The 27,757-nt window shown below is 36.7% G+C and overlaps 1 protein-coding gene across 4 annotated transcripts in view; it reads right to left on the bottom strand.

The window, feature by feature from the left end:
* Positions 1-27,757, bottom strand: part of LOC134844021 (hydrocephalus-inducing protein homolog) — a 79,806-nt gene that overhangs the window by 23,660 nt on the left and 28,389 nt on the right. For all 4 annotated transcript variants that reach the window (XM_063860471.1, XM_063860475.1, XM_063860474.1 and 1 more), the window contains 21 exons: positions 25,667-25,862; positions 25,068-25,271; positions 24,052-24,749; positions 23,201-23,384; positions 22,592-22,733; positions 22,055-22,189; positions 19,001-19,237; positions 17,228-17,686; positions 17,034-17,149; positions 16,622-16,757; positions 15,254-15,436; positions 14,354-14,812; positions 14,080-14,278; positions 13,603-13,802; positions 13,028-13,196; positions 12,040-12,290; positions 10,933-11,161; positions 10,521-10,739; positions 9,696-9,806; positions 1,333-1,617; positions 852-1,028 (listed from right to left, as the gene is read on the bottom strand). In XM_063860471.1, coding sequence (XP_063716541.1) covers positions 852-1,028; positions 1,333-1,617; positions 9,696-9,806; positions 10,521-10,739; positions 10,933-11,161; positions 12,040-12,290; positions 13,028-13,196; positions 13,603-13,802; positions 14,080-14,278; positions 14,354-14,812; positions 15,254-15,436; positions 16,622-16,757; positions 17,034-17,149; positions 17,228-17,686; positions 19,001-19,237; positions 22,055-22,189; positions 22,592-22,733; positions 23,201-23,384; positions 24,052-24,749; positions 25,068-25,271; positions 25,667-25,862 — 4,989 coding nt within the window. The remainder of the gene's footprint in view (positions 1-851; positions 1,029-1,332; positions 1,618-9,695; positions 9,807-10,520; positions 10,740-10,932; positions 11,162-12,039; positions 12,291-13,027; positions 13,197-13,602; positions 13,803-14,079; positions 14,279-14,353; positions 14,813-15,253; positions 15,437-16,621; positions 16,758-17,033; positions 17,150-17,227; positions 17,687-19,000; positions 19,238-22,054; positions 22,190-22,591; positions 22,734-23,200; positions 23,385-24,051; positions 24,750-25,067; positions 25,272-25,666; positions 25,863-27,757) is intronic.

Genomic DNA, 27,757 nt, shown 5'->3' with positions numbered 1-27,757 from the left:
CAATATCATTCTGTTTAATTAACACAAAAACGGTACCTTAAAATGTTAAAAGCAGTTTTACCTTGCTTTTGAAAGTGAACGGATCTTATAACAATACGCTCGCAAGCTCATTGTGCATAAAACACCATCTAAAAATTCGGATGGAATGATTTTATACGCTCATGATTTTGAAGATCAGAGTGAAAAACGGAAATACTCCGAACAATTTTCCTCGACCCAGAAAAAGTATGCATAAGTTTTTGATTTGAGTTTATTTTGATATCCAAATCCCGACAGAAAGGGCTTTTTATGATACCACAAAAGATACCCTATGAGCTTTCTTCGAGATATCTGATTTTGCGAGAAGATAATCAGCCCGAAGCCATTTTTCCTTGCCACTTTACAAAAAGGTCGGATCATTAATGAAGAAAGCCAAACTATGAAAATTGAGAAAATTTATTGAGCACAATTTTCACCATTAACTATCATTTCCATTTAATTGACAAACTATCATTCCCACATACACACAAAGTATGAAGTTGACTACTCCCCTTTGGTACCAATTAACTTTTCCCAGCTGTAGAGAATTATTTTGAACTTAAGAAAGCATAATAATTCAAGAAATCGATGTGCCATCATTTGCAATCAGGGAGAAGTTTTTTGAATGTTTCGAGTTGCGTTAGTTATAGTACCTGTTATAACAATGTAGTTCCTGCGAATCGCAGAGGAGCTATCAGTAGGCCTTAACAGTCCTGTTGAGGATAGTCCATTTGTATTATCTCCCCACATTCCAGACTATGTTATTTTTGTTGAGCGAAGCTCTTTTTTATGCGACTCAAGGCCGTTTTTTTGCGTTGTATGTCGAATAGTACCTGTTGTATGTCAAATACTCCGCTTTCGTCGACCAGGTCCACAAAGATGGTGCTCTTCAAGTTGCCATCATTCACCAACACTATCTGCTGTTTCTGCTCTTGTCCAATCAGAAGACGTCTGTACATTAACACAGGCAGTCCCTTCTTGTTCTTCACGCTCGGCTTCAAAACACTCACCTGAAAATGAAAATGTGAACTAAATGAGTTTCAGTTTATTCATTAGTCTCTTTTCTGCAAACTAAACACTTGCACAAGACCAACTATTTTCAATATATATTTTTTTAATTTTAATTTTTTTGCTCTGATTTAAACCATTGTATCGTGCTTCATATTGCGTTTCTAACAAAAAAATTTGAATACTGTTTTCAAAACAGCTAATCGCGCCATAATTAGTGTGTATTGCTTTTAATTGTATAATAGTGCTTTAGGTTAATAAAAAGTTTTAAAAAGACAGGCTAAGAACTCCAAAAATTGTGGATACCTTTGGCAGATTTCCTTCTCCGAACAACTCAAACGACAGAGGTTTAAACTTTTGACTCAGAGAGGTGGGCAATCCTTCGACCACCGCCTCAAAACTACCCCAGAACTGACTCATCGAAGTGGGTCTGAAGGTGACTTCTGCAGAGTAGGAACTATGCGGCTGGATGAGTGCTTTCTTCATCTCCATATCAAACACGTCGGGACTATTGGATTTTTTGGAGGGGGAGGCGTTCCCACCGCTGCTGCTGTTTCCAGAAGTGATCACAAAGGAAACTTCACACTTGACCTGAATTGAAGGAGATTTTCATCACTCCAAATCAAACAGAGTGGCGAAGCTACGCTTCGCACCACTTGCGATACAGCAAGTATAGGATTAAAACAGCAAGAGGCTCAAGAACTATCAAAGAGGACTTCGAACGTTGTAACCGTTGAATACAGAACTATAAAAACAAAAATAAATCAAGAACTTCAAATAATTCCAAATACGGCTGAAACTGAGCATTCGAAAATTTAACTTTGGAACCAAAGTCTTATCAATCTCATAAATAAGATCGGAATTTTGTATCAATTTTCAACATAAGGTTGTATACATAATCAAAAACTAAACTGAGATCTTACTCGAGAACCATAGAGACAAAAAACACCATCAGTACAAAAACTAAAACCGATAGTTTATAACTATATCCATCAAGCTAGATCCATCAAATTGAATGAAGATAGTTTTCAAAAAACAATATTCCAGGACAACAGAAATCTAAACGAGACTCGGAACAAAAACTTACTACGCGGCAACAAAACCGAAAATACCTGAAGAAATTCGTCATAAAAACGCAAAAAAAAGTCAAAACCAATAAAAAGTTTTTAAGTCCCCTTCCCCTCAGAATATACACGCATACAAAAAAGTTTTCCGATCATCAAACAACGCAGCAAGATGCTTCTAAGTCGATATAAAATAAACCGAAACCGATTGAGCCAAGAAATTGAAAAATAACGAATTTTTAACAAATGGATTTAGTTAAAACATAACCAATGTAATGTTGGAACTTCAAAAATTCTGTCGGATTTTTGAAATGCTAAAACATTGAAAATCGTTTACGACAAAAATAAACGATTGATAGATATGGCAACTAGGCTGACAAACCATTAGCAGACAATATTGGGCCGACAATTTTATTGGAAACAGAACAATTCCCGTTTGAAAAAAAACAGGTCCTGGTCAGATTCGAGCCCAGGATCTTTGCGGTCAAAGGCGTATTCGTTATCTCCAGGCTAAGTGCACAAGAGACACTACGAAATAAATTTTGAAGCAAAGAACCACCAGGAGTCCATATGAGTGCTGTGAAAAGTTTTTTGCGGGAAAAAGTCTATCACCCGATTAAATACCCTGCCTTATTGCAAGGGTAAAACACTTCGTTTTAATTATCATTGGTTAACTTTTATGAAACAACCTATTGAACAATTATGGACATTTTGTTTTTCTCAAGCTACTTATTTATTAATTAGGTTTTATCGTCCTCTTCATTGACCTCACGCATTGTCAATGACAAGTTTTTTTTCAAATTTAAAGTTTAAACTCGAATAGTTGACGTAATAAAAACTTTTGGATCAAGCAAACAGTCAGTTTTGATATAAATCGTAAATTTAATTTCAACACAGCGGCAAAGCTGAGTTTCCCACCAATAGCGATTCAAAACAAAATGTTTAAAATGAAAAGATAGTGTGTCTCAAATGAAGAGATAAAACTTTATAAGAAATTTTAATGCATGATTAAAAAATACAAAATAATCGTGTTGCAATTGTTAGAAAAATCAATAACCTAACAAATAAAAATGATTCGGGCTACACAAAATCCATTTCTTTGTTTCATGCCAAAACATTGCTCAAAATTTCGCAATCACCCAACTTAAATATCCCACAGAAACATATGGGGCAAGAAAAAGCCCTTGCCCTTATTTGCTGATGAAAAACAAGACAAAAAAAATCGAAAAAAAGAATGCAAAAAAATCAATCAATTGCAACAAAAAACTTGAACTGCCACAAAAAAATAATTTGCAAATAACTTGAAAAAACTCTGAAAGCTTATAAAATTATTCAATTCCATCAAATATGAAGTTGGTACGCAACGTTAAGAGAACAATTATTCACAAAGGAGGAAAGATGATGAAAGGAGACGCCCGTAAAAGAAATAAAGAAACACGAAAATTCAATTTTTTTAATTTCAACGAAAAACCAAAAATCGTAATCTCGTACAATACTTGCGACATTCGATATAATGAAAAAAGATTCAAAACCAAACTGCAAGAAAAACGGAAATGTATGAAAAATTTTTGAATGAATTTTGTTTTTCACATTGTGAAACAAATGCTTTTCCGCCAACTTGAATTGATTTCAAATAAAATTGATCAATCCCAAAACAACAAAAACAATAAAAACAAAAAAAATTTACGTGTTTTTAGATTTTAAAAATACACCAGAAACTATGCATTCGAAATAATGAAAGTTCAATGAATTGTTTAATTTCAAAATATTTTCACCTTCTAACAGCAAGTTTTGTGGGGCATTAAATCAGAACACCAAAATTATAATTACACTCATGAAAATGAAGAAAAATAATAATTCTACCAGATCTTCAAAAAAAAGAAATAAAGCACCCGGCAAGTAAGCCCACAAAAGTTGGGACGAATTCAATGAAGCCGACATGAAAATCTATTTATTTTTGAAAAATGTTTCAACTGTAGTTCTAGTATCGCTCCAGTAGCTTTAGACCAGCTCTCAACAGTGCAATTTGGCAAAATTGTGCTGGCGTGCAATTTAGCGAGATTGGAAAGGGAGATCTTAAAACTGGAGCTCCGGTGAGCAAGGTAATTTACGTGAAAAAAGTCTAGTATCCAATTGCAATACCCTTGCTTATTGCAAGGGTAAAGTCGATTCAAAAACAATAAAAGTCAGTTATTTTGCAAGTAGCACAAAAATTCCGATCGACTTCAACAATTTTTGTAAATCATATGGAATACTTTAGATTAACTTTTTCTTTTTTCCGAAGTCACCTTTTTTGGCAAGGGGGACTCAAAGGAAAAGAACGATGCCCCAAGAGCTATTAACTCACAGCTGTAAAGTCCATTTTTTAGTTTTTTTTTGCAAAAGTTGGCTGCTTTGGCGCCATTGAAAGAGCCATTATACAGCATGAAAAGCTAAAAGTTAAACTTTTATCGAATCATCGAATCAAAAAAATCAATCAATTGCAACAAAAGAACTTGAACTGCCACAAAAAAATAATTTGCAAATAACTTGAAAAAACTCTGAAAGCTTATAAAATTATCCAATTCCATCAAATATGAAGTTGGTACGCAACGTTAAGAGAACAATTATTCACAAAGGAGGAAAGATGATGAAAGGAGACGCCCGTAAAAGAAATAAAGAAACACGAAAATTCATTTTTTTTTAATTTCAACGAAAAACCAAAAATCGTAATCTCGTACAATACTTGCGACATTCGATATAATGAAAAAACATTCAAAACCAAACTGCAAGAAAAACGGAAATGTATGAAAAAGTTTTGAATGAATTTTGTTTTTCACATTGTGAAACAAATGCTTTTCCGCCAACTTGAATTGATTTCAAATAAAATTGATCAATCCCAAAACAACAAAAACAATAAAAACAAAAAAAATTTACGTGTTTTTAGATTTTAAAAATACACCAGAAACTATGCATTCGAAATAATGAAAGTTCAATGAATTGTTTAATTTCAAAATATTTTCACCTTCTAACAGCAAGTTTTGTGGGGTATTAAATCAGAACACCAAAATTATAATTACACTCATGAAAATGAAGAAAAATAATAATTCTACCAGATCTTCAAAAAAAAGAAATAAAGCACCCGGCAAGTAAGCCCACAAAAGTTGGACGAATTCAATGAAGCCGACATGAAAATCTATTTATTTTTGAAAATTGTTTCAACTGTAGTTCTAGTATCGCTCCAGTAGCTTTAGACCAGCTCTCAACAGTGCAATTTGGCAAAATTGTGCTGGCGTGCAATTTAGCGAGATTGGAAAGGGAGATCTTAAAACTGGAGCTCCAGTGAGCAAGGTAATTTACGTGAAAAAAGTCTAGTATCCAATTGCAATACCCTTGCTTATTGCAAGGGTAAAGTCGATTCAAAAACAATAAAAGTCAGTTATTTTGCAAGTAGCACAAAAATTCCGACCGACTTCAACAATTTTTGTAAATCATATGGAATACTTTAGATTTCCTTTTTCTTTTTTCCGAAGTCACCTTTTTTGGCGAGGGAGACTCAAAGGAAAAGAACGATGCCCCAAGAGCTATTAACTCACAGCTGTAAAGTCCATTTTTTAGTTTTTTTTTTGCAAAAGTTGGCTGCTTTGGCGCCATTGAAAGAGCCATTAAACAGCATGAAAAGCTAAAAGTTAAACTTTTATCGAATCATCGAATCAAAAAAATCAATCAATTGCAACAAAAAAACTTGAACTGCCACAAAAAAATAATTTGCAAATAACTTGAAAAAACTCTGAAAGCTTATAAATTATCCAATTCCATCAAATATGAAGTTGGTACGCAACGTTAAGAGAACAATTATTCACAAAGGAGGAAAGATGATGAAAGGAGACGCCCGTAAAAGAAATAAAGAAACACGAAAATTCAATTTTTTTAACTTCAACGAAAAACCAAAAATCGTAATCTCGTACAATACTTGCGACATTCGATATAATGAAAAAAGATTCAAAACCAAACTGCAAGAAAAACGGAAATAAATGAAAAATTTTTGAATGAATTTTGTTTTTCACATTGTGAAACAAATGCTTTTCCGCCAACTTGAATTGATTTCAAATAAAATTGATCAATCCCAAAACAACAAAAACAATAAAAACAAAAAAAATTTACGTGTTTTTAGATTTTAAAAATACACCAGAAACTATGCATTCGAAATAATGAAAGTTCAATGAATTGTTTAATTTCAAAATATTTTCACCTTCTAACAGCAAGTTTTGTGGGGTATTAAATCAGAACACCAAAATTATAATTACACTCATGAAAATGAAGAAAAATAATAATTCTACCAGATCTTCAAAAAAAAAGAAATAAAGCACCCGGCAAGTAAGCCCACAAAAGTTGGGACGAATTCAATGAAGCCGACATGAAAATCTATTTATTTTTGAAAATTGTTTCAACTGTAGTTCTAGTATCGCTCCAGTAGCTTTAGACCAGCTCTCAACAGTGCAATTTGGCAAAATTGTGCTGGCGTGCAATTTAGCGAGATTGGAAAGGGAGATCTTAAAACTGGAGCTCCAGTGAGCAAGGTAATTTACGTGAAAAAAGTCTAGTATCCAATTGCAATACCCTTGCTTATTGCAAGGGTAAAGTCGATTCAAAAACAATAAAAGTCAGTTATTTTGCAAGTAGCACAAAAATTCCGACCGACTTCAACAATTTTTGTAAATCATATGGAATACTTTAGATTTCCTTTTTCTTTTTTCCGAAGTCACCTTTTTTGGCGAGGGAGACTCAAAGGAAAAGAACGATGCCCCAAGAGCTATTAACTCACAGCTGTAAAGTCCATTTTTTAGTTTTTTTTGCAAAAGTTGGCTGCTTTGGCGCCATTGAAAGAGCCATTAAACAGCATGAAAAGCTAAAAGTTAAACTTTTATCGAATCATCGAATCAAAAAAATCAATCAATTGCAACAAAAAAACTTGAACTGCCACAAAAAAATAATTTGCAAATAACTTGAAAAAACTCTGAAAGCTTATAAATTATCCAATTCCATCAAATATGAAGTTGGTACGCAACGTTAAGAGAACAATTATTCACAAAGGAGGAAAGATGATGAAAGGAGACGCCCGTAAAAGAAATAAAGAAACACGAAAATTCAATTTTTTTAACTTCAACGAAAAACCAAAAATCGTAATCTCGTACAATACTTGCGACATTCGATATAATGAAAAAAGATTCAAAACCAAACTGCAAGAAAAACGGAAATGTATGAAAAATTTTTGAATGAATTTTGTTTTTCACATTGTGAAACAAATGCTTTTCCGCCAACTTGAATTGATTTCAAATAAAATTGATCAATCCCAAAACAACAAAAACAATAAAAACAAAAAAAATTTACGTGTTTTTAGATTTTAAAAATACACCAGAAACTATGCATTCGAAATAATGAAAGTTCAATGAATTGTTTATTTTCAAAATATTTTCACCTTCTAACAGCAAGTTTTGTGGGGTATTAAATCAGAACACCAAAATTATAATTACACTCATGAAAATGAAGAAAAATAATAATTCTACCAGATCTTCAAAAAAAAGAAATAAAGCACCCGGCAAGTAAGCCCACAAAAGTTGGGACGAATTCAATGAAGCCGACATAAAAATCTATTTATTTTTGAAAATTGTTTCAACTGTAGTTCTAGTATCGCTCCAGTAGCTTTAGACCAGCTCTCAACAGTGCAATTTGGCAAAATTGTGCTGGCGTGCAATTTAGCGAGATTGGAAAGGGAGATCTTAAAACTGGAGCTCCGGTGAGCAAGGTAATTTACGTGAAAAAAGTCTAGTATCCAATTGCAATACCCTTGCTTATTGCAAGGGTAAAGTCGATTCAAAAACAATAAAAGTCAGTTATTTTGCAAGTAGCACAAAAATTCCGACCGACTTCAACAATTTTTGTAAATCATATGGAATACTTTAGATTTCCTTTTTCTTTTTTCCAAAGTCACCTTTTTTGGCGAGGGGGACTCAAAGGAAAAGAACGATGCCCCAAGAGCTATTAACTCACAGCTGTAAAGTCCATTTTTTAGTTTTTTTTGCAAAAGTTGGCTGCTTTGGCGCCATTGAAAGAGCCATTAAACAGCATGAAAAGCTAAAAGTTAAACTTTTATCGAATCATCGAATCAAAAAAATCAATCAATTGCAACAAAAAAACTTGAACTGCCACAAAAAATAATTTGCAAATAACTTGAAAAAACTCTGAAAGCTTATAAATTATCCAATTCCATCAAATATGAAGTTGGCACGCAACGTTAAGAGAACAATTATTCACAAAGGAGGAAAGATGATGAAAGGAGACGCCCGTAAAAGAAATAAAGAAACACGAAAATTCAATTTTTTTAACTTCAACGAAAAACCAAAAATCGTAATCTCGTACAATACTTGCGACATTCGATATAATGAAAAAAGATTCAAAACCAAACTGCAAGAAAAACGGAAATGTATGAAAAATTTTTGAATGAAATTTGTTTTTCACATTGTGAAACAAATGCTTTTCCGCCAACTTGAATTGATTTCAAATAAAATTGATCAATCCCAAAACAACAAAAACAATAAAAACAAAAAAAATTTACGTGTTTTTAGATTTTAAAAATACACCAGAAACTATGCATTCGAAATAATGAAAGTTCAATGAATTGTTTAATTTCAAAATATTTTCACCTTCTAACAGCAAGTTTTGTGGGGTATTAAATCAGAACACCAAAATTATAATTACACTCATGAAAATGAAGAAAAATAATAATTCTACCAGATCTTCAAAAAAAAAGAAATAAAGCACCCGGCAAGTAAGCCCACAAAAGTTGGGACGAATTCAATGAAGCCGACATAAAAATCTATTTATTTTTGAAAATTGTTTCAACTGTAGTTCTAGTATCGCTCCAGTAGCTTTAGACCAGCTCTCAACAGTGCAATTTGGCAAAATTGTGCTGGCGTGCAATTTAGCGAGATTGGATAGGAGATCTTAAAACTGGAGCTCCGGTGAGCAAGGTAATTTACGTGAAAAAAGTCTAGTATCCAATTGCAATACCCTTGCTTATTGCAAGGGTAAAGTCGATTCAAAAACAATAAAAGTCAGTTATTTTGCAAGTAGCACAAAAATTCCGACCGACTTCAACAATTTTTGTAAATCATATGGAATACTTTAGATTTCCTTTTTCTTTTTTTCGAATTCACCTTTTTTTGGCAAGGGGGACTCAAATGAAAAGAACGATGCCCAAGAGCTATTAACTCACAGCTGTAATGTCCATTTTTTAGTTTTTTTTTGCAAAAGTTGGCTGCTTTGGCGCCATTGAAAGAGCCATTATACAGCATGAAAAGCTAAAAGTTAAACTTTTATCGAATCATGACAGGGCTGCAATAAGTTATATTTGAGATTTCCTTTTTCTAAAACTTTTTCCGAAGTCACCTTTTTCACCTTGCAATACTCAGCCACACTTAACTTTAAAAAAAACACCTCAGAGACTTAAGTAGTCGGATTAAAAACAAATTTTCAAAAATTAGTGTCTTTGGAGATTTTTATCTGCCGAACATAGCTTTGGTGACCGAAACAAAAATCGGTGATTTGTACAATCTACAAATGTACCTTGTGTGGGTTGGTGATCTTGAATCTGGCTTTGGCTGTCTTCCCCACTACCACATTGAGGAACACGAATTTGTTCTCGCCCTCACAGAAGATGCCTTGCATGTGCTCCACCTGCAGTGAACAAACCCAGTGAACATACGCAGTGAACTAAGATAACTATAGATAGAGTATTACGATATCACATTGACCAATAGCAAACATGACTGCCGTTCAAATTTTGCTCAGGTTCGCCTACAGCATGCTAACGGAAAAATTGAAAAAACTTGAATGAGTATAGGCTTCCTGGCGCAGACTCTTTACTTTTGGTTGCAATACAAAGATTGTGATTGAGATCAGGGGTGGATCTAGGACTTTATCGAGGGGGGAGCGGATTTTCAAAAAATTTTCGAAAGTTTTGTCGACTCTTTTTTTTAGGTCGACCGAATTGATTTTTCGAGCTCTCCCTGAGCACGGTTTTGTCAGTTTTGGCCAAATTTTCTGCGCCGCAGGCAAAATTTTGAAAAAAGTCCAAAAAAAGGTGTCCAAAGATTTTGAAAAAAGTCCAGAAAAGGCGGTCGGCCAAAAATGGATTTCTTAAAAAGTACCAAAGGGGGACCCTTTGGGTCGGCAGGGGGTCGAATCCCTGAGGGGATGGGGGCTTCCGCCCCCGCCCCCTAAATCCGCCCCTGATTGAGAACACATTATGTTATCTGAGTCAAAAGTCAAAAACAGGCGCACAACTGTTTTTCAAAAGCGGCAAGTTTGCCTTACGTTTATGTCTGGAATAAATTGTTTTAAACGTATATATGTTTATCAAAACAGCCGAGTACTGTCGATCTTACTCACTCTGTTAGTTTTGAGGAAGAGAGCCAGACTCTGACAGAGGAGATGTTCTTCAAAGATAGACTGGGTGTCCTCAGTGCTGAATCCAGGCACCACTGCATCTGCCACGATGTGGTAGGGCACCCCCTCCGGGTGGTCCATCGGTTCCCTGTCCGAGATGTCGATCGCGAACTCCTCGTCCAGTCGGCAAACTGCGTCCGGAATACATTCCACTTGAATCACCTATACATTCACACCCAGGATTAACCCATTTATTCATGAGAAAGATGGCAAACCTACGAGACTTTATGCTCTACTTAGATAACCCCAGTTGGGCCATGATTATACATTTTAGTCCAATTTAATGTGGACTGGGTAATAGACACAAAGGAACTGCTCATATCTGTTCGATATATAACAAAGAGTCCAGCGTTACCTGCTGTGCTTTGGGAAGCACTACTCCAAAAGCGGGGTTGATAGTGAATGGTCCTGTGAGCAGTTTGGCCCCTGCCAGTGTCTGTATTGCAGGGCCGGAAGAAGCTCCTGGACCCATCGCATTCATGTCACCGTTTTTGCCCGTAGACTTCGATAGAGCACTCTTGTTGTTCGCAGATCTAGCGGTGGCACTGGTTGTCTCCACAGACCGTCCCGCTTTGAAAGAGTCGCTAAAAACGTGAAAAAATTCCCATATTTTTACCCAAGAATATATGTAAAAAGTGCACACGTGAATAAAACACACTGAGTATTAAAAAAATTCAACAAAAGCACAATATGCAAAACCATGAATGCAACAAATGGAAGATATTTATCATATCAGCGCTACAGCTGGGACGTATTTAACTTCATCAAACTTTAAACGACTTGAAAAAACAAAACAATCAAAACAAATTCTCATGACCATAAAAATATGACTCCACGGGACTTAAGATTTTAAGTGTAACCTAAGCTAAGTGGGAACAAGCTTTGAATTATCTGCTCTACATGCAATATTCTCAGTTCAATCAAAATCACCATCAATCAGGTATGCAATGTGACGCTTTAGAGAGATATATGTTACGACACACTTTGAGATCAAATTCTCCTTTACGGAAATGGTGGACTTTGATACTGACTCTGAACGGGACGTCAGGGATGACTCGGATAAACTTGTAGCCGAATGGAGTCGAAACCGTCTAGAAATGTCAGAAAATAATTTTGGTTTTCGTTTTTATTACGTTGTAGATGATAAATTTGAGCAATTCAATTTGCAATTAGGACTAGAATCTGGAAAATGGCAAAAATCAAGATTTTTAAGTCTAAAAATGGTAAGTTTCATGATCGAGTAAAAGCGAAGTGCTGAACCACCAAAAATGGCATTCATGCAGATACTAATTCTTAGCTGTTTTAAATGATTCCGCCTTTTTAAATGCACCATTATGATTTTCGACTGTTGCAGGTCTGAAAAACCTGTAATGTTGGAATTATTTCATTAAAACATTAAAAGCTCTCATGAGGGTAGCTTTCGTGGAAAAGTAAAGTAGCTTGCCATATTGAAATATTTTACCTCTTTCCTTTACTGTTGGTAGGCAGGAATTGATCCTCTGGCGTTGGCTTGGAGATGTTGAACTTGAACTCGAACTCTCCCTTGTTCTCGATGGCGAACTGCAACTGTTTCTTCGAGTTCACAATCACTGAGCCGAAGTCTATGTCTGTCTGAGGCAGGAGTGCATAGCGACTGTAGAGAGCTCTCACTGCTATTTTGATGGGAATGCAGGCAATAGTCTCGCCAGACGGGCCCAAGTTAGGGTCCATTATCTATAACAGAAATAGAGTGATCAAAAGTATAGTAAGTATGCACTGCTTAGGAGTACGTCAAACCATTGCAAAGAAAAAAGTAAATTATACCATTATACCAGGGGGGCGGATCTAAGATTTTCTCGAGAGGGGGGGGGGACTTTCAAAAAAACTTCAAAAATTTTGTCGACTTTTTTTTAGGTCGACCAAATTGATTTTCCGAGCTCTCCCCAAGCACTACAAAAACCCTGTTTTGGCAAAATCTTCAGCCCCGCAGGCAAAATTTTGAAAAAACAGGACAAGAAAGGCGTTTTTAGGCACTTTTTGCAAAATTCGACCAAAAAATCCCGTTTTTTTTCGGCGTGCGCTGCCCCCTCAAAATTAGAATATATTAGCGCCAAAGGCGCCTTCGTAAAACATTTAGGGTCCGTCACCAAAAAATGGATATCTCAAAATAGTACAAAAGGGGGACCATTTGGGTCGAATCCCTGAGAAGGGGTGTCCGCCCCCCCCCCTCCCCTAAATCCGCATTCGCCCCTGAGTTATACCAAAAAATAGTCAATAATCCTTAAATTGCATTTCACTTTTAAAAAAAAGCTAGAAAAAAAGTTTTTCGAACCAAAATTTGAAAACTTTTGATTTTATAATGCGTGACTAAATAGATGCTCTTCGTTTATTCCTAGCACAATTTAAACATTCTTAAGTCTTAATTAAATAAACGAAGATGATAATAATTAAAGTTAATTGCAACTTCTTACGTTGCACTTGATGAGAGGCAGGTTGTCGATTTGGACTTCGGAGCTGGACACGAATGTAATCTGGACAGTGGTGGGTCTGTCATTGGGGAGTAGAGACCCCTTGGCAGGGTACACTTGGAACAACTTGTCCATCTCACTCGCATATGGACCCTCATGTTCCACTGTCAGTCTGAACAGAGAAATAAACAAGAATGTATTTATGGTATAATAATTGTCGTTCCTGCGATTCGCAGAGGATCTATGAAAAGCTTTGCAGCCTTTCTAAGCAAAGTGCATTTCTCTTATTTCCCCACATTCTAGACTGAGTTATTTTGTTGAGCGAAGCTCTTTTTTTGCGACTCTGGGTATGAAATCAACGAGTACTTATGTCCATTGGAAAACTGATAAACTAGGATCTTTTTGATTTAATGTTGTTTGCTTTTTACTTTTTTGGACCTGTAAACGGAACTTCTGCTACTTTGCCTCTTGTATCGTTCCACGAAGGTAAATTGTATGGCCATGATTTTAAACGGAACTGACAGAGTTATTTCACTCTTAGTAATTGGTTTCTGATTATATAATTAAAATTGACTCACAGGAATCCACAGTCGTATTTGCCCTTGTTTTTCAGACTGAGCGTCTGTTTCACTGTCTCGCCCACCCTGTTCGTACCAAAGTCTATGCCGCCCTCGGTGCCCTTCGGGAAACTCATGTCCAAAGCGACGTCATAGGCCTCGGCAGTGATCTGAAGGTTCTCCAGCTGCACCAAGCCCATAATCTGGTCTTTATCTGATACCTAAGATAGAACAGGCAAAATTTAGGGCAAATTTTAGGGTTGGTTGACCAATAACTGATGCAATAAAATAGCACCAAAAAGAGGTCCCTTTGAGTGGTCAGGTGGTCGAACTCTGAGAAGGGGGGGGGGGCTAAATGCACTACTGCATAAAGCTGTACTTGTAACAAATGTTCACGGCCTAGCTGTATCTTTGACGCCGCCAAAAACCAACAGCTGCCTTAATTCTCAAATGATAGTAACTAAATTATCAAGCGTAAACTTAAAAAACGAGGCATACCTCCAATCTGATCATCTTCCGCACGTTGGTTGGTTTGAGACCCCTGAAGTGACATGTGAGTGGGAACTCCTTCTTAGGATCTATGATGCCCTGTTCCTGACTCATTGAGAAGTCTTCTCCCAGAGCCTCCACTCCATTGAGGCGCCATGCAACCGGCAGAAGCGAAGTGTTTTTAATGTAGATCACTCGAGAATCTTTCCTGCATATTAAGATACAGACACTGGATGCATGTCAAATACACAAAAACAATTGTGTATGATTATGAATAACAAACCTGTGGAGGAGTACTTTTTCAAACTTGAACTCTTTCTTGTCCATCTCCACTTCTGGTCTGACTCCAGTGCATTGCACCTTAAACGTCAGGGGTTCCGGGTTCTCCTTCACACAGCAAACCAGGGTATCCTTGACCAGTCCTGGAGATTTTGGATATGCCCAGATCCGCAATGACTGGGACTCGCCTGGTTTCAGATCCATGGTTGAAGGATGGAACAGAAACGTCTCGCCCTTGGTGTCATTCATGAAAGTAACGGCCAGTTGGGCTTGCATCGCAGAAGTGTTTGTGATGTTGAGACACTCCATGTTTTCAGGATATCTACCATCTAAGTAGGCCTCCCGACTCTTGCCACAAAGGAGTGGTCCGAACTCATAGTACTCGCTATTGGGAGACATGACGTACTTTTTGTTTACGATTTCGTCTTTCTTAACTGTCTTCTTTCGGTTGGGAAATACCACTCTGAAGTCAAGAAAAACATTGACATTTATTAAGCTGATAGTTTTACTATTTATTAAAGCGCCAAATTTTAAATATTTTTCCCAGGAGATTTCTGTGACACCTACGGAAAAGTTTCAATCTTCTTTCCATGTTAATGCAAGGTGACAATTAATTTTTAAAAATGGTGACAGAAATTACAATTTTGAATAATTTCTGCGCTGTCCAAATTGAATAAATATGCCAAAATTGAATGTCATAAATAACCGCGTCAACTTGAATGTCGTAAATAGTAATTGGAAAAGTTTCGAAGCAAAGCTATATCGAAAAACTGCATCGACTAGCCAGATTTTCTACTGAAGCATGAACTTAATCACTTGAGATTTGGGTTCCCGGGTCTCACAAATTATGCAAGATGAGTTTTCAAAAACTAAACTGTTCCCAGAGTGATAGCTACGAACTGACCTTGGCTCCCTGGAGATATGGGGGAAGGAACAAGTGCCTCTGCAGAACAGCTGGTATCGTCTCTTAGTGCCCACTATTTCGAAATTGAGCGTCTGGTCGAATTGGCCGATGTCGTTGGAAGTGAACCTCAGTCGCAGCACTACTTCGCTATTCGCATCTATCACCCATCGGAACTTGTTGAGTCTGAAATGGTCGTGGAATTAGATTTCCACCAAATTATGATTGAAAAGTACGATGATCATTAAATAAAAAATCAATCAATCAAACAAAAAATTAATGAAGGAGTTGATCTTGAACAGAAAAGCACATCTATGATATAAGGTCAGCTCATCTAAAATTATGCAGCTTAATCGTGATTGTACAAAATATATTTAAAAAAAACAGAAAATAAATTAACTGAGTAAAAAGGAAAGGATCGGTGGTTATTCTGAGAGGACTGGTGGTTTGGTGATTCATCTGTTGACTAACAACGGCGCTTGAAATGGGGCGAAGCTAAGCCAGGTGCTTAAAGTGCAACTGCGCGTTCGGCTACTAGAACGACTTTCTCCGTCTATGGTAATCATAGGCGTGTAGTGATTTATGCTGCTCGTCGTTCTTTTAACTCGGAAATTAGCCGATAAAATAGAGAAGCGCCTCCTGGCAGAAATATAACAGAATAAAAAATAACCTTTTAAACGAGCTCAAAGATCGATAAGTTAAAGCATGTAAATTTGATCAAAATAATTTTTTGAAGTAGCAAGCATTAATTAAACCTGGCAAAAACATGTCCTAATTAAAAGAGCTAAACTTGCAAATCGCGGAGCAAGTAAATTTTATACACTTCAGGCAGGGCCCAAAAGCCACAAATTTTAATCCGCTCGCGGACTAAATCCCCCAGGATAAAATCCCCCAGGATAAAATCCCACCGGATATAATCCCACAGGACTAAATCCCCCATAGGACCGAATCCCCCTAGGACAAAATCCCCCATATTTTATTCACTATAATGGAAATCAAACTGTACACATTATATAATTTCATGTTTCTATTGATTCCATTTTGAACTGACTTCCATTTATACATGCATCGCCATTTTGACGTGACTTTTTAGCAACTTTGAATTCGAATGTGGGGGATTTTAGACTAGAAACTGGGGGATTTTGTCCTAGGGGGATTTGGTCCTACGGGGGATTTAGTCCTGGGGGATTATATCCGGTGGGATTTTATCCTGGGGGATTTAGTCCTAGACCCATTTTAATCATTAGTTTCATTTTTTATAAATCTTAAATGTTTTTCAGAAGATGATGTTAGAGCTGTAAATTAAATTTCACTCGAGTTATCATCGATTCAGACTAAAAAGTCAATGGACTAAAAATGGTGTCAACTCACTTGGCGCTCTGTTGGCTTTCTTCGTCTCTGTCCAACTCACCAGTGCCCACCTTGCCTCTCTTCCCCTTGGAGCCCTTGGCCGACGCTTTCTCCTTCTGACCAGCCGCTGAAACTGCCTTGGCAGCCATCGCCTCGCCTAAAACAGACGCCGATCTGGTTTAAAACCCCACTGAAAAGAAGTAATTTCGATTCCGTAAAATGCTGATGTCGCTAAAGATACCATTACGAACTTAAAAACCCCAAAAAAGATTACTTGAAAATCTATTTTTGCGTATTGTTTAATTATCTTTGTTTAAAATGATGGATTCATTTTCACAATGACCGATTTCACAATATATGCAGGAAATTTTCACTAATACCAAGGCTCATCAAAACACACATTAATTGGCCTAAGACTCATTTTGAGATTTACCTGAAGTCTTCTTGGCTTTCCTACCCGTGGTGCCGGGTGGATTCTTGTCACCCAAGGTACTGGCAACCTCTGACTCATCGTCGTTCTCCTCTCCTTCTTCTACAGGAATCACGTTCCTTAAACGAGAGAAAAATGACTTTTTAAGTCTTCTTATAAAAAACATTTATAAAAGTAAGCATAATAGTAAGACTTACGGGTCGTCGAGTGTAGCGGCGATGAATGCAAAATGCTCCGATATATCAGCAAGGTTGACTTGCTGTCGCTTTGTTGGAAACTGAACCACCTGGAAGAAAGAGGGAGGCGGAAGGGGTGGACCCTGGGAACCCAAACCCAAGCCGTCCATGATATCTGAGAATTTAGGCATGAATTCCATCGCTAACACCTTCTCTGAGAACACTGTTTCAGCCTCATGTGCAATGGAAAGTACAATATGTGGAATTCCAACGGAAATATTCTCGTCGAGTAGTGCGGGATTCGAACCGAGAATCTCGTCGTCTTCCTTTTTCTCCTCTTTCTTTCCCTTACCCTTGTGTGCTCGGTCATCTGCATCGTCAGGAGGAGGAGTTAGCGGTCTATTCACGTCCCCTTTGCACCTGTCCCATCTCTCCGCTAGCTTCGCTACGTCTTTGATGGTCAGCTCAAAATGACGCATTCTAGAGAAAAACGAATTACGATCGAAAGAAATTTATTTCATCAAGGCTAATCACATTCATAATCACATTCAACTGAACTTCAAATAGTTGTATTATTTCAAAAAAATACAATATGCGATACAATATGAGCATATAATTTTTCAAGCGACGCCATATAAGGTAGTAAGGTAGCTAAGCCGATATAACAAAAAGAGCGGAAAACGTTAAATGGAAAAATTAAAAAAAAAACACAGAGCCGAAGCTGCGCATTGAAACCACAAGCGAGAAAGCAAAAAAAAGCAAATTGTGAAATAAGAAAAGATAGAAATAAGCAAAACTCGAAATATTAAAAACTCGAATTAGTAAAACTTTTGCTATGTTTCGTATTCGAACCTGCGATCTCAAGATTTGAAATCTCACATTCTTGCATCTGCTACACGGCCCATTTTCAATATGGTAACACATGCCACCAATGACGCAGCCAAAGATGCTAATAAAATGCCAATGCTATTCAGCAAAAATTCCACTAAATATAAACAAAACTAGTGCTATGAGCGGCGTTGAACCTCCGACAAGTAGCTTAGGAATCTCACATCCTTCCCTCTGAGCCACGGACGCTTATTTTAAAAAAATAGCGGTAATAAAGCGAAAAAACAGATGCAATGAAATTTCCAATGCTACAGATTGTGATTATAGTGAAAAAGTCTTACTAAAAAAGTTGAGTCATACTAATACACTACGCTTGCTAGCTCGCATGTGTAAAATCAGAGTGCGTGAACTTACATATCACAAAACGAAATTCAATTACAGTAAAAATTGCTTAGATCAGAAGAAAATCCCCTGTTTTGGAAAGTGAGACAACAAAAAGAAAGCTGACAGACAACCGTCCGACAATTCGTTGGCCAAAAAAATTTCAATTTCAAAATAATTTTTTAAAAACCACCACCATAGTATCAATTATCAAAAGACCTGCGCTTTTCGACTAGTCCACGGCAAAATATTTTGATTAGAAATCGAAAAATGGACTGATTATAATGTCATTTTAAAAATTCTGGTGATGTTATTATGGACATAATTTATGTTTTAATAAATTACAGAGCTAGATCGGAAATTAACAAAAAATACTAATAAATTCAAATCAAGGCATGGATTCAAATAAATTATTTCAAGTGGCTTTTAGACTTTTCTCGAAGCCACTCAAAAAGAAGATTTCACGGTGAAACTAATTGGTTACTTTATCCTGTTATCTTTTCCAAAAACAATTTTGTATTTTGGTGGTCTTTAATTTGCTTGATCTCTGATTTACAGAGCTTCTTTTTAAACAGTCATATGTACCTTCGCTTCAATTTGATCTCCTGCTCTGTCAAAGGAGCTTCCACATCCTGCACTTGGTCCTGCACTGGCCCCTGCGGCGCACCAGCCTGTCCAGCTCCAGGAACAACTTCCTGATGCTGAGACTTCCGGGAGTCTTTCGCGCTACTCTTCTGGGCCAGAGCGGCCGCTGCTCCAGCCACTGATTCAGCTCGCGCACTCTCCTTGCCGCCCCCTTTTTTGTCTCCTTTCTTGTCATGCCTGTAGAAATATCACTATTCTTGTAGTTTAAATTCCAATTTGACTCAAACTAGACTGCGATCTGGTATGTCCCAAAAATGGAAACGCGACTAATTATAGCAATAAATAAATCAACAAAAAAACTCAATTTAATTTCAACAGAAAGAAGGAAGATAAATTAACAAAAAAAAACTGTTTGATTCCATGGCTGAATGACTTACTTGGAGGCTGTATTCAAAGCGTCTATTCGCTTTGCTTTAGCTAGCCTAGCCGCTCGTCTACAAAATGGCCAAAGTAGAAAATAACACTTGAATCAAGTATCAAACTTTTGAAAAACTTTGAGCAGAACCCAAGCGATTAACTTTATGCAAAACAATCGATTCTGATCGTGCGCAGGACACGGTCTCAAAATTTGGCGAATAAAACGGCAAAAAAGGGGCGAAAATGAATTAAAATGACCAAATCAATTCTGCGTTTGTTTGTTTGCAGTTCATTTCCATTATATGACAAAACCTAAACAAGCGCATCTTTAATGAGTAATTTTATTCGTTTAGAACTTAGTCTAAAGGGCTTAAATCAGTAATGCTGAAACTTTTTTTTAAAGCTGAAATTCAGATATATGTCGAGATTCAAATTAGTTGCTTTTTTGTTAAGCACGGGATAATTTTTGACAGTGCATCCATCATTTAAAAATCACACTGAAGACTATTTAGAGATATCAACTATCAATTGGCTTCATTATTAAGTGGCAACGGCTGATTTTCTACTGAGTACAGCGAAATTTGAATCAAAGAGAATGGATCTATCTGATAAAATTACTCCAGGATATTCACTGAAATTTTAGGAAAATTACTTTTCCAATGACCTATATACCACGGGGTGAACAGAGGCGGAATAAAAGAGCCCAAAAATCAACACTAAGGCGCCAATTGTATTCAAAAAAAGAAATCTTCATAAATTATAGCAAGAGATTTATATAAAAATTGTCAGGTGAAAAAAATTAAAAGACACAATGACTCAAAATATTTCGCTAGCAAAGACTCTTTTCGATTTCAGAGTCAATTTTCGACTTCATAACTAAGCATTTTTGGCAGAAATTTTTTACAATACCATCTGAAAGATATTGTTGTCCTGAGCTCAAATGTAACAAGATATTTCATCTGTGATCTTTTTCTGCAAAGTTACGGGGGTTTGAAACTTGGTCAACTTAACTTAATTAACGCGCGATATAATGTTGTACTTCGGCACTGTTATACTGTCCCTTTTCTTAAATTCCAAGTTATTTCTGAGGCTGGTGCATTGAATCCTTGTTAAGTCTTGTTTAAGGCTGAAGATACTAGTTCTTCAGCCTTAAACAATAAGAACTTGTAGGCCTTAATTAGTAGGCCTAAATTGGAACTCATTTCAGTTTGAAAAGGAAAGTTTAAAGACTGAGGCGAAGCTGAGCTTCGCACCACTTGCGGAGCAAATAAAAAGCCAAAACTCAAAAGATAGGTCTCAAACGCAAAGTAAAAAAAATAAATGTATTGAAGAAATCGTAGGCTAACAGATGAAAAAACTACCTAAAAGATAAGAAGGACTCGGGTTACCTATTCATTAATCTCTCATAACAAATAGATGAAAAAACTCGATCAAATGATCTAAAATTACTAATTGAATTCAAAATATTTGCTTAAACCTTTACAACCAAACAAGCTGAAAGTCCTTCAGTTAAGCTTGTGGATAAGAAAAGGCCCTTAACTGAAAAACATCACACTTATCAAATATGAAAACTTGATAAAAAAGATTACAACAAAAATACGCCCGTTAATGAAATCAAAAAAACGTGAGAAAATGCATGTTTTAAAAATTCAGCCAGAAAAACCAAACTCTTGAAAATCGTAAGGCACTAACCACATTCTTTCAAAAACGAAACAGTCATGTCAAAATTGTAGAAACATCGTTGATAATTCTGTAGATTTTTGACTTTTTTCGAACTTTATGATTTTTTTTTCAAAATGTATGAATTTTTTTTTTCAAATATTTTGACACATTCAAACAATGTGCTGTTAAATCGATTTCAAATAAAATTTTATGAAACTCAAACAAACTAAACTAAATAAAACTAATACTAACTCCACGCACTTTTAGTACAAAGTAATCACAAACCATAAATTTCTAACAGAAAAATTCTTAAACTGTTTTTTCTACCAGAAAATTTCGGCGTGTGAAAATACCAGAAGCCGTGAACTACATTTAACATGAAACAAAAAAATAATCGAAGGAAACAGTTATCAAAATTTGGAAAAAAAAGTGAGTTATTAAAAGCGATAAACTTGGTCAAAAAATTGCTCGAAATTTTTTTTTAATTCATGTTTTAAATTTAGCACTTTCAGTTCAAAAAACTCTTTAGCCTTTTAACCTTCATAAACACAATTCATATAACCGATATTGTTGGCTTGTAAAAACAAGGCGGAAACTACGCCAAAAAAACAATAATAAACTGAAAGCGATGAAGTCAAAAATTAAAAAAAACCCAAAAAATATCTTTTAAATTATTGGAAAACACTAATAAGGATGTACAGTGCGCAAATAGGATGCAGATACTGCATTCATATGTCGTGCACTGCATACATGCTGAAACCTGTGAACAAAGTCATTTACGAAAAAAAGGTTAGTACTCGATTGCAATACCCTTGCTTATCGCAAGGGTAATAACCGTACATAAAACAATGATCATAAATATATTTTTTTTTATGAGGAGGCAGCTATTCCCAATGTGTGAACGACGGAATGCGCGAACTTTTCCGCGCATACGATTCTTCGCGCATGAGGGACGCCCCGTATTATGGTACTGACTTGGCGCTGTCCTGGTGCTGCTGTTTCTTCTTTCCCTGTCCCTTTTTAGCCTTTGCCTCCTCTTCTAGCCTCTGCTGCTCCAGAAGAGCCTCCAGCTCCCGTTTCTTTCTTTCTTCTTCACTCTTTTCCCGGTCACTGAAACAAAACAATTGCAAACTTCCAATTGTTAGAATTTCAAATTGTTATGGCCTCGTTGGCTCATTAAGACGCACTATTCAACAGGAACAGGCAGTGGCCTCTTCAATGTTTCAACTTCGATAAAGTAACTTTAGTACAATGGCATGGAAAATAACCTTAATTTATTTATTATCCCAAGCGTATTAAATAGAAAACGAAGCTAATTTTTGCAGCACTGAACGATCTGATCACTTATAGGGGTTGTACTTGTTGAATAAACAGTGGTTCAATTGAGAATAAAACGACTTATCCACAATGGAATGGAACAACATACGAGCTTTTCAGCTCATCGCAGAGAACAGATGTTGTGGCTTTGGTTAAGAACTGCTATAATTTGCATGTTTTTCTCTGGTTGTATACCGTTGCATGCGCTGTTTCTTGATGAGAAGCTGGTGCTGGTCCACGACTCTCTTCTGCTCCTCTGAGAGTGCGTCGTACTCGTCTTCGTCCATCTCCTGCAGGAAAGTCCTCTCCGCCTCCAACTTGGCCTCTTTTTCTTTTTCTATAACATCACAAACAGATTCCAATCTCTTTTCAATCCCTGTATTTTCCACAAAGGAAAAGTGAAAACTAAGGCTAGTCGCAAAAGAAATGATTGACAATTTTATATTTTAAAAATCAGCGTCAATCGCTACAGACAGTAAGTTTTTCTTAGGCACTATTTTTGTTTCAAGGTCGTATGTTATCAGTATTTTGACAAAATAGATAGATAGCTTTTTTGCCATTTTTCGCTTCTGTCCCCGCCTCCGGATAAAGACGAAGCTTTATTTAACCTCCTCTTATTTCAAACGGAAGGAGAATTCGATGCAATGCTCAACCAAGATTCGTATATCTTAAACTGTTGGTTTAAGGGCCTAGGGTTAGATAATCGTTATAACGTATCATGTGGTGATCGTTCACAAGATCCGAAACTTGTTCAACAACTGTCTAGTTCAGTAATTGTACACAGATTGTACACAATGGTCTCACGTTTCTTCTTCTGAGCTGCCGATTCCCTCTCTTTCAGGTCCTGCAGGGATCCACGCAGAGTGAGGAGGAAGATGTACTTCCTGTTGTTGAATGCCTTCAACACCACACTAGCTGATGACGTCACAGAAGGTGTGAACACAGACTCAAGGCCATCGAACACTACGTTGCAGTAGCAGTCTGCCATCTATCGAAAACAGAAACATAGAGATACATATGAAGGATCAGAGCTCAAAAAGATTCAAACATAGCCAACAGACAGTTGGAAAACAGTCAATGAACGCAAGTAAACAGAAAAAAATAAGGACCTTTTTTTGAAAAAATATCAACTTCCGATTTTCGACGAAAAAAAAGATGCCCTTAAAGCTCTTCGAATTTCTGGAACAATTTATAATTGACATTTTTTGATAAAGTTAACCCAGTTTGAGTCAAAACCGCGATCGGAGGTCAAAACGCGAAAAAAGAAATTTGAGCCTGGTCAAATTTTAAGAGTTTTCATGAAAAAAATCATCGCGACCTATATAAATGTCTGAACTAAGTTCATCGACTCTTAATAAATGAAAAAATTTCAATAATAACATTCCAGAACAATGAATTTTGAATCAATTTCTACATTAGTTGAAACACTATTTAAGTGTTAAAAAAATGTCAGTTTGATCGCATTTAGATTGATTTTTGAGCTAATTGAAAATTGAACGGTTTTTCAGAATTCAGAAATACATTCCGCAGCATGAACTAGATCATAATCTTATCTAGCGGCTTCATTTACTCGTTCAAAAAAATATATGGCAATGATGATCTAAAGAATGACTTAGGAACTTCTGAAAAGAAAAAAGAAGAATTGAAATAGGCACCTGCATACGGTCATCCAGTATTTCCACTAAAACCTCCTCTGGCAGATGACAGCTGTACAGTCCACTCTCACCGGCAATGCTAGACGCCACACTCAATCGCCTCGCGGGAGGCTCCACCGTCTCTGGCGCTATCTCGACTGCTCCTCCTGCTGCCGCCTGTCCCGCATCTTTTTTCGGACCCCCCGGTTTCCCTGCATGAGTTTTACCTCCGGCAGTTCCTGCAGCTGTTTGCGCGACAGGCGCGTCCTGTTTTCCACTAACAGTCGCAAAACTCTCCGTGTTTGGATCATGGGTGGCAGTTTTCGCGCCGGCACCTGGGGAGGTATCTCGTCTAGTCTCTGGATTGGATCCAGGGAACCCGGCCTCGTCATCTCCTGCTGGTTCCCGTTGCGCCTCCCCGGCGGCCTGACACAGTTCACGCGCCTTCAATCCCGCTGGCGTATTTCCAGCTGTAATTGCATCTAGGACAACTTGGTCTATGTCAAGTACAGTTCCCTGGTAGTGCTTCGCCATGGCTTCCGCGGTGGTAGTTTTACCCGCCTGAGGAGCCCCATGTATTATAATGGCAACTCCTCTTCTGTTTCTGGCTTTCTTTCCTTCTGGACTGAGGTCAATGTCCAAGTATCTAGCAATGGCAGCTGACACTGGAGTTATTTCAAGTTCACCAGCCGCTGTGGTTTTACTCTTCAAGTCGTCCTCTGGAGAAACAAATGAAAATTATTTGGCCTATGTACAAGGTTCTTTTAATTTTTACAACATTCTTAAAATTGTTTACCATCTTTTCAAATCTGAGAAAAGTAACTCTATTTTAAGACCATTCACAAAAAAAATCTCAAATAAGCTCAGCAATTATACCCAACTTCAAATTTTGTCTGCGATTCTGCAAATAATAAAATTTTCCATTTTAAACACTGTTTCAAAGGTTTTCTCGTGTGAAACTATCCTAATGATAACGAGAAATTAACTTAGCTCCCAGGGCAAATTTCAAAAAAAGTGTATTTGTGCTTAAATTTTACCTGTTTTGGTGACGGACTCTAGCCTGGTGCGTGTTCTGTCGGTAGTCGGCGGGGCTCCCACCTTAAAAGAAGTAGTCTGTACGTTATCCAGCTGATCACCCTCTCCTGTTATGCCTCCTTCCTTGGCAGGCAGCCCAGGGGTGGGAGAAGCTTCATTGGCTACATCCCCCTTGTTTCCATCGGCGTCTGGGGCCAATCCCTCGCCTGAAAAAAAAAGACTTACGACAAGAACACAACACAAATAGCATGTAATGAAAGCCTAAGAAATTCGCTCGCATTACATTTGGTTATTTTACTTGAGAGCGAATGTAAAAAAATTCACTGAAATTAACATGAAAAACGGTTAATACATCTGACAGACCTGCAACCTTAAAAATACTCGACCACCATAATGATTCAGATACCAGATTAACTTCTCAAAATGATACTTTAGAAACTGATAAACGCTCAAGATTTTCCAATGGTATGCCAACAAAAACGCAGTCGGAGCAATCATGTCCATTATAACTGGATAATCTGACACTGATTTTGTAATTATATAAAACTTCATAGAAAATGTAACATGTTTTCGAATCTGTAACATGTATATTTGAACTGACCTTGGTCTCCAGCCAGGTCCTGTTGCAGAGCGGATTCAGTTCCTCCGAGGACTCGCGACTGTTCTATCACAGCCCCCACCCGCCTTCTTTCCTCCTCGTCAGCATCCAGTAACTCCTGGGGCAATTTGTCACCCGGAAGTCGCGGAGGCAATAGCAAGGTGTTGTACTGGTCGTATCCACGCATGCCTCGCAGTATCTAGGCAATCAAAAGAACATTCAATAATTATGAGAACATTAAATAATATATACATATCACCAAATATATAAATTAATGATTTGTCTACAATTTTAAAAAAACATTACTCGATTCGAAACTCATCATATCATAGTTTATACACAGAGGCAAAGCTGAGCTTTCCATCACTTGCAATGCAACACAAACATGGCGGCTAGTTGAAAAATGAGACAAAAACTACCGAGTAAAAAAGAAACTGAAGAAAATACCCGCATTGGAGTTCCATGAATAAAAATCGATTATAATTGAGTTTCCTTGTCGGTGTCCACAAAAGTGAAAACAAATCGATTTTAATCAATTAAAAATGGATTACAATATTACTGTTTTTCGAGGCAACAAAATCCTTTTTTCATCCATTATAATCGATTTATTTTCACTTTTGTGGACACTGAAAATGAACCTCATTTATAATTGATTTTTATTCATGGAACTCCAATGCGGAACGTAATACATAAGGGGATGCCAGACCTTAACCTAATCTAGTGACGTCATAGTAAGAATAATTGTTCTGGCTTTAACTCGCTTTTAGATAATCGCATGTTAGGTCATAGCGCTTAAAAACATTTCTGAGGCAGGACGCGTCTTAAAAATGTTCCAAAAAAAAACTTTTTTTCTGTCAAAACAAAATTAAGATCCAATTTGTACAACAGAAATTGTCTCTATCCTATACGAAAAACAGCGCAAGCTAAAAAAACAGATTCAAAAGTTGAAAGGGCAAAGTAAACGGATATATAACATGAGATTAAAGATGTGTATGAGTTTGTTTTTGGCGCTTTTCATTAAACCAATTTTGTTGTTCTTTCTTGGATATTTTTTCATGCTGAAACTACCTTGATTATTTGTTCCGCCCATTTGAAAATGGGGAGGAACTTTGTATTCGGGTGTGTTTTTTTTTCTTTTTCTTTCTTTTTGTTTTCCACGCAAAACCAGGTACCACAAATGATTTTCAGACTGGGTTCAGTGATGTATCATATGAAAGCCCTTACAATCGTAGTTCCCACCACATTAGAAAATTTCAAAAAAAAAATCCCAGTGTCGAGAAAAACCGGTTCGAAAATTTTGATTTTTTGTCTTATTTCGAGCAAAGGGGCAAACGTTGGGGCTGGGGGGAGAGCTCAACGGAATCTTTTTGCAATTTGAGTTTAGGCTTTGAAATGGATTAGGCCAGGCCGTACACTCGCTTTGCAAAGTTTCCGCATCACTCACTTGATAAATGCTGAAGTTCTTGCAAAATTTTGCACGACGCGCGAAACAAAAATGAAGTGGAAATAAAATCTATTTTAATGTGATTTTCTTCCATATTATAAAATCCATTCTAATGGATTCAAAATGGATTATAATGCATTTTGTTTTGGCGAGAAAAAATGGATTTAAATCCATTTTTAGTCCAATTTTGTTGTCCGAACGTAACATGGGAATTTATTATATTTACAACATTATAGACGACGAAAATACATTATAATCGATTTGTTTTCACTTTTCTCAGATGCGGGTAGCGAACAGCTCACCAATATTAATTTTTCATTCATTTATCTCAAACAAAATTTAAGTACATGAAAACCTGTCGGTGAAAGCAATTGCCGGCTTTGAAAAACATTGAGCCAAATTTCACCGCGCAGTTACTACAGTCTACGCCTGTTAAGTCATGAAAAAATGGCCTACTTTTTTAAAAAGCTTTCTATCTTTTTAATTTCGAAATATAACTTCACGATATACAAAACTCGACTGGCAAAAAAAATTTTAGGGCAATTTCAAAAAACTCAATATGCCATTTATTTGAATCAGTGTACTAAATATCTCAAAATCAACCAAAATGAAGCAATAAATTGCTAAAACAAAGTCCGAGCAAACTAAAA

Source organism: Symsagittifera roscoffensis, chromosome 4, assembly GCF_963678635.1.
Source record: "Symsagittifera roscoffensis chromosome 4, txSymRosc1.1, whole genome shotgun sequence".
In the NCBI taxonomy this organism is placed as follows: Eukaryota; Metazoa; Xenacoelomorpha; order Acoela; family Convolutidae; genus Symsagittifera; species Symsagittifera roscoffensis.
Note: the sequence above shows the minus strand (reverse complement) of the source record. Positions and strands in the feature narration are given on the sequence as shown.